We start from the raw sequence: 6,788 nt of genomic DNA on the forward strand, positions 1-6,788 counted from the left end.
ATTAATATTCAACGGCATGGAAAGATATAGATCCTCATGTTTTAGAAGCAACCATAATAGAATAAGTGAATAAAGCAACTAAAACTGTTTATCAACATTAAGGTTGCAATCAACAGTTGGTCCGAAGTGGCAACCATGCAATAAATTATTCTGTGGTCCTACTGAATATTTTCCAAGTTACATTTACCAATAGATAACCACACACACACAAAAAAAAAAAAAAAAAAAAAAAAAAGAAGCACCAAACAATGAACAGGAGGAGAACAATTAGAAAGCTAGTTCACATCCCAAAATAAATGCAGAAATATACTGGAAACGTTAATGAAATAATAGGGGGCATAGAAACTTCAAATGGTTATATCCCCATCTTACAAAACCAATAAATAAATTCACAACTTTCCTCTAGCATTCCAAGCCAACCCCCGGGCGGAGCCAGGATTTTGATTAAGGAGATTCAAAAATATAAAAAAGTAAATATACGAAGAAGTCAAGGTGGTTCTACATCTATTATATATAGATAAATAATAATTTTAATCTTGCACATACAATGTAATTTTTCGTCGAAGGGGTTCAAGTAAACCCCCCTACCCCCCCCCCCCCCCCGACCACTACCTGGCTCCGCTCCTACAGCTCAAGGTAGACAGTTCTATAGCATAATCCTTGTGATTATAGATGTGTAATGGAGGCGAACTTAGAATCCAAAGTCGATGAGTTTAGAATGAGTGGGCTCTAAAAAATTTAAAAGTATATATTTTATTTTTTTATTTTTTTTGTCGCATATGTATATATAGTTCGAGCCGAAAGCAATGAGTTCAATTGAACTCACAAAATCTGCCTAAGGTCCACCTCTTTTAATCTATGTTTGTCACTCTAGCAGAAGGACATTGAATCACAAGGTTTAAACTGAACAGAGCAAATGAGTACTTGTAATATCAACCTTAACGAATTGTATCAACTATTTACCGCTTGTGGCCAAGAGCCAACAAATTCTTAGGAGGTTAAACTTGTGCAGATCCTAAAAACCTAAGCTTTTTCACAATCATTTGTTTGTATTTACAGATGGAAATGTAAACAGCAGATATTAACGCACGATGAGGTTAATGAGAATGATAAACTACCAACGCATAAATATGTGAAAGAGCAGGAATAATCTATGTTTAACCGAGATCAATGTCAACCCGCTCCGGGATTGCCCTTTCGGTTTGGTTGGCACTGAGCTCCACGCCTAGCTGTCCTTTATCGCCCGCACCAAATGCATAAAGCTTACCAGATTCAGTCAATGCAAATGTATGAGCATTCCAGTATATCGAATTAGTGAGACTTATCTGCACCACTCTTTCATTCAGCTGCTTCAATGACATTACAACCTCGGGGAATAAAACATTTGAATGCCTGTTACCCTGAAATTTGCAAGGGTCATTTTGTAAACGAAGAGTTAGAGGAACTCAACCTTATCGGAACAGATTTTTTTAAAAAAAGGACAACTTTTAACATTTTCACTTGATATCCAACCGGATCACAGTTCAGGTGGCCACTCTATCTATATACAAGATATTTACCAGGGCGGAGCTATGAGTGTTGTCTACGGGTTCGGTCGAACACAATAGCTTTGGTAAAACTCTGTATTTGTCTTAAAAGTCCATCGAATATGTACAAATTATAAATTTAGAAGCCAGTAACTTAAAAAGATTAGAATCCAGAACCCATAAACTTCAAATCCTGGCTCCGTCTCATAATTTTCAATGTTCTCTTATTACTAGTCAATCCAATTCCTATGCACCCGAACACAAGAAAAATACTTGAGATGGAAAAGAAAAGAGAAAAAGGTAAAAGAATTCCCCAAACAGATAAAAGGCAGAGGAATGGACTCAACCAAGAATTCCCAATGCAATAAGTTGGTTGGATAACTAATGTAGGGGAGTAGACTTCTAAAACAATACAAGAAACCAAAATTATGAGAAGGGCAAACCTGTGCTTCAGCGGCAGCAGTATTATGTCCTAGACTAGATGATTCTCCACAACCAAATGAATAAACATTTCCGTCATCAGAAACCACAAAGGTTGTATAATCCCCTGTGGCAATATAAACAGCTTTTACATTGCTTAGTGCTTCGACTACCTTAGGAGCTGATTCACAATCTTCATTGCCGTGACCCAAGCACCCATAACGGCCCCAACCCCATGTACAAACCCTTCCATCCTTCCCTACAACTGCAGCATGCCAAGCCCCAGCTGCAACAACTGCAGGTTGAAGATTCAAAGTCTGAAATTGTTCAATTAACCTTGGGACTTTTTCATCAGTTCGAGTTCCATGACCAAGTTTTCCACCCAATCCACAGCCAACAGAATACACAGACCTGATGTTATTCAAAAGAAAATGTCAACGAAAATAGTTAGGAGAATCATTTATTGATAAGCCACTCATGATATGATGCTAAAGGAGAAAAAAATCAGTAATCGCTCGCTAGGTTAGCACATTTGAGTTATCAACATGCTTATATCAACAGTAATTGGTACATAAAGTGACTTATAGCCTATTTGGCCAAGCTTCTTGGAAACCAAAACTGCTTACTTTTTTGAAAAATAAGTGCTTTTGAGTAGTAGCAGAAGCTAAAAAAGTTGTTTTTCCGGGAAACACTTTTGAAACATTGGCCAAGCACAAAGTACTACTCTAATTGGAAAAAGTGTGTTTCAAATTAATTAGCTAAACACAAACTGCTATTCTCAAAGCATTTTTCAAAATAGCTTGGCCAAACGGGTTACTATTCCAAAGACAATGAAACAGTCTTTCTAAAAGATGAAGTACGAACTTACATGCCACTAGGTTGACAAGCCAGAGCAAGAAGGTAGCAATATCCTGCTGCAATTTGCACCACTGGAATATTCTCTAATGCACCTAATAATGCACGGGGTTCCATATCAGCTTGCTCAGTTTGATGACCAAGTTTAGTTTCATTTCCCCAAGAGAATGTATAAACCTTTCCTTCTCTTGATAATACGGCAGTGAAGAAATTCCCAATCGCAGCTTGTACAACAAAGACGTCTTTTAAAGATTCTACCAGCTGTGGAGTAGTCACTACTTTATTTCCTTGGACACCGTACTCAGCTTCGCCAAACGAATCTTTGCCAAACGCAAATACCTTCCCGGTGTCGCTAATCAGCATAGTCCTGCCAGCCCCTACAGCTGCCTGAATAATGCGAATACCCTGAAGTGATCTGGAAAACAGAAAGCTCGGATTAACTCCCTGCATTTCACTTGCCATACAACTTGAGGTAGATACAGAAAATTAACAACCTAATTGGGATCGGCCGCCATTCCTCTTCCGTGGTTCCATTTCCAAGCTGCCCTGAGCTGTTAGACCCAAACGAGTATGCAACTCCTTTTGAACTCACGGCAACACTATGACCAGGGCCAGCTACCGCGTGCGATTTTTCCCGCCTGGAACATGCTTCCCCAGCTAGTAGAAATCTTAGAACAAGCTTCCAGGAGCCCCCACATCTTTGCTTCAGATCTTCACATTGCTCCTGAGTCATTGGCTTAAATATAGCTCTTTTTCGGCACATATCAAGAGCTGCCAGCTCAGCTAAGGAGAGCTCATTATCGGGTGCAAAGTTTGCAGGCTGCCGAAAGAAGGAGCAGGTGGCCTGCAAGACACATTATATGTAAAGGAAATCAGCAGCACCATCAATTCTAAGCCAAATTAATTATTTAACGTGTACAACACCAAGTGTAATAAACACTTGCCTCTAGAGTTGCAAGGTCCTGGGGATCCAAATTACATCCGGTAAGCACATGAAGAACGATAGACGGGTTGGCTGACAATGGGAATTCGCCAGGTGTCGCATTCCCAAAGCAGTGCCGCACTTGCCTTTGAAACGTCGAGACAGGGGAGGTTACAATTGTAGCAATCGGTTGTTCAGCAATGTTATGGTATTGAACACTCGACGTTCCACTCATTGAGGCGTCCATGGGCACTGCTAGATTCTGCAGTGCCCAAATTAGGCAATGGGAGGATTTCTAAATCACTATAAAACCCCAACAAGGACATACATAGGAAACCAAATTACACTCACAGATAGAAAAGTTTCCATTTTTAGCAAGTACAAATGCAAGAATCTTATTGTCAAGAACTTTTACCTTAAATTAGAAGCTGATCACAAATTTTCAAGCCTCAGACCTACAAGCAATAAAAATCATCATCACTCAACAGTCAACATTAGATTGGTCAAATAAATTTTATCCCAGAAAAGAAAATTATAACTTAAGAAAAGAAAAGACTATGATCATATCATAAAAAGTCAAGAGGTACAGTAATTTACAAGCAACTCAAGGGTTACAGATAAAGAAAGCTAAAGATAACTGTAACGTGAAGGATACCAAAATACCAATCTTTCAACAGAGGATATTCCACCCTTAAAAGAAAGAAACCCCACAAATAAATTGATGATCAAACACTTAACATGGGCAAAAAAAGGGTAAAAAGATCAATCTAACATAATAAAGTTTTGATCTTTATTATGCCAAAGACCATCAGATGATACTAACTACATGTTCAATTCATCATCCAAACCAATAGACAAGTGAGAATTATGTAATAACAACTATATGGGTATAGCTCTCAGAGTCTGTACATTTTGATCATCAAAAGATCCAAGAAACATAAAATTAAAGAAAGAAAAAAACAAAAATTATTACATGACAAAGAGCCTCAAAGATTTCTCAAAAACCATGTGAATTTTTGCAACCAAATCTATACAATTCTGATCAAACAAGATGAGTAACCAAGTGGTATATCAGATCAAAAGACTGATCAAGCCATCATCTGCTATTTTTTTTTACTTTTTTTTTTTTTACTTTTGGATAACGATATAAGCAAGAAAATAGGTGGTTTGATGGGATGTGTTTCTTGAAGAGTTTCAATTTTCAAGGAGAGAAAGAGAGATGGGTAAATTATATAAGTTTTTTTATTATTTAGCTAAAAAAATGGGATAGTTGTGTGAGAAATATAAAGGTGGAACCGAAGGGAAGATGATGAGGTGTCTTTCAAGAGAAAAACCAAAGCTAGAGGCTTGGATGGCCTTTTACATATATATATACTGACACCCACACATTGCATATCATCTTCATTTGTGTACACTCAAACAACTCAGATTGCTTTTTGCACGTCACCTTCTTGTTACCCTGTGCCCTGTGGTAAGTAATTTTTACTACAATACTTTGCTAATATAATTTGAGTTTTAGGGTGATTCAATTATAAGTGACTTATAAGTTTAAATATATACCTCTATCACTTAATCATGATTAATTAATGTATATATTCACTTCATTAAATCAGTTAACCATTATAAATTGTATTGATTTGATGTACACACCGAGTGTGGATAAGTATTTACCCTGATTCATTTTTTTTTTTTTTTAATATACGTAGGCCGTAAGGGCGACTCTTCTAAAATTAGTATTAATGATACTAATTTCAAAAGTCTCCAAGTTTTGTTATTTACTCAAAGATAATGATAGGATGGGTGAGATATCATCTTCACATTTAATTAAAGGTTTATTTATTCAAATCCTACGAATGAGAAACTTTTAGTAGCAAACATTTTTCTTATGTTGACTTGTATGCGGCACAGATCCAAATTAATCAAATCAGTACATTTTAGATTTCGATTAATTGAATCAAAAAAGTAATTTATTTTTATTAATAGGAACAAGTGTACTCTTAATACTTAATTTTTGGTACTCCTAATACTTCGATGAGCAGGTTTCAACAAATGACCCCACATCACCAATGTTCTAAGTTTTCAAATAGATACTAGATGATTTAACATTTTCATGTTGTGGCACCCTAGTTAGGAGAATCTCACATCAACGAAACCCAAAAGGGATGTTAGGTATATAAAGAAGCAGGTCTTACACCCTAGTGATCGTTTTAAAGTTGTGCGGGTCTAGGCCCTGAGGGGCCAATATCACGAATTGGTTGGGTTGTCATAGATTTTATCAGACTCACTCCTATGTCAGCCTCGTCGATGATGGGTCAGAGTTCAACTAAGTTTAGACAAATTTCAGATAGTCGGGACAAATCTAATGCTGAATCTAGGCAAATCCCATATAGTGGGGTAAACCTCAGCGAGGATGCTGAGTCCATAAGAGGGGTTGTATGTAGTACCCAACTAAGAGAGTACCCCATCGGCAAAATAAGGGAGACATGCTGAGTATATAAGGAAGCATGCCTTGGACCCTAACGACTCATTTTAAAGTCGTGCAGACCTAGGCCTAAAGCGAACAATATCACTAGCCGACTGGGCTGTTACACGTGTTATCCTAAAGATTGGATCTACACTGAAAAGTTAAAAAGGTCTAAGAAGGTACGACTTAATATATACCCGTTATAAAAAAACTTTTTATATATTTTTTCATTTGTTATAAATACAACATATTGTGGATGTCCTTTAAATGCACAGTTTCCTGGATAAGCTTGCAATCAAGCAGACAACTTGCAAGTAGCTCATACAGGCATCTCCCTAAAAGCCTTGCAGCTGCTTCCTCAGGCTTGCAATCAAGTAGGCAGCTCATCGGCAACTTCTAAAAGGTCTCACAGTAGCTTCCTAAAAAGCCGCACAACAAATTATTTTCTTCTATAAATAAAAAGTCAATTCAGTTTATTTATACATCTTTGAAGAGTAATAAAATTTCTCTCTCACCTCCAGCTTCTTTGGCTATATTTTTTGTTGTCTTGTACTTTTATTATTATTTTATAACACATTATCAGCACAAGTCTTGCCATTTG

The 6,788-nt window shown here is 37.1% G+C and overlaps 1 protein-coding gene across 2 annotated transcripts; it reads right to left on the bottom strand.

The window, feature by feature from the left end:
- Positions 1-904: 904 nt before the first annotated feature.
- On the bottom strand, positions 905-5,064 carry LOC132641201 (ultraviolet-B receptor UVR8). Of its 2 annotated transcripts, none has more exons than XM_060358096.1 (7): positions 4,697-5,064; positions 4,139-4,178; positions 3,746-3,985; positions 3,296-3,645; positions 2,815-3,216; positions 1,970-2,357; positions 905-1,400 (listed from the first exon to the last, which is right to left on the bottom strand). In XM_060358096.1, exons 3-7 carry the CDS (start codon positions 3,968-3,970, stop codon positions 1,158-1,160), a joined length of 1,608 nt encoding a protein of 535 aa, XP_060214079.1. In that variant the 5' UTR covers positions 3,971-3,985; positions 4,139-4,178; positions 4,697-5,064; the 3' UTR covers positions 905-1,157. The 2 variants fall into 2 exon arrangements, with proteins under 2 accessions (XP_060214079.1, XP_060214078.1); XM_060358095.1 differs by having other exon boundaries at positions 3,746-4,026.
- Positions 5,065-6,788: the final 1,724 nt, after the last annotated feature.

Source organism: Lycium barbarum, chromosome 5, assembly GCF_019175385.1.
Source record: "Lycium barbarum isolate Lr01 chromosome 5, ASM1917538v2, whole genome shotgun sequence".
Lineage (NCBI taxonomy): Eukaryota > Viridiplantae > Streptophyta > Magnoliopsida > Solanales > Solanaceae > Lycium > Lycium barbarum.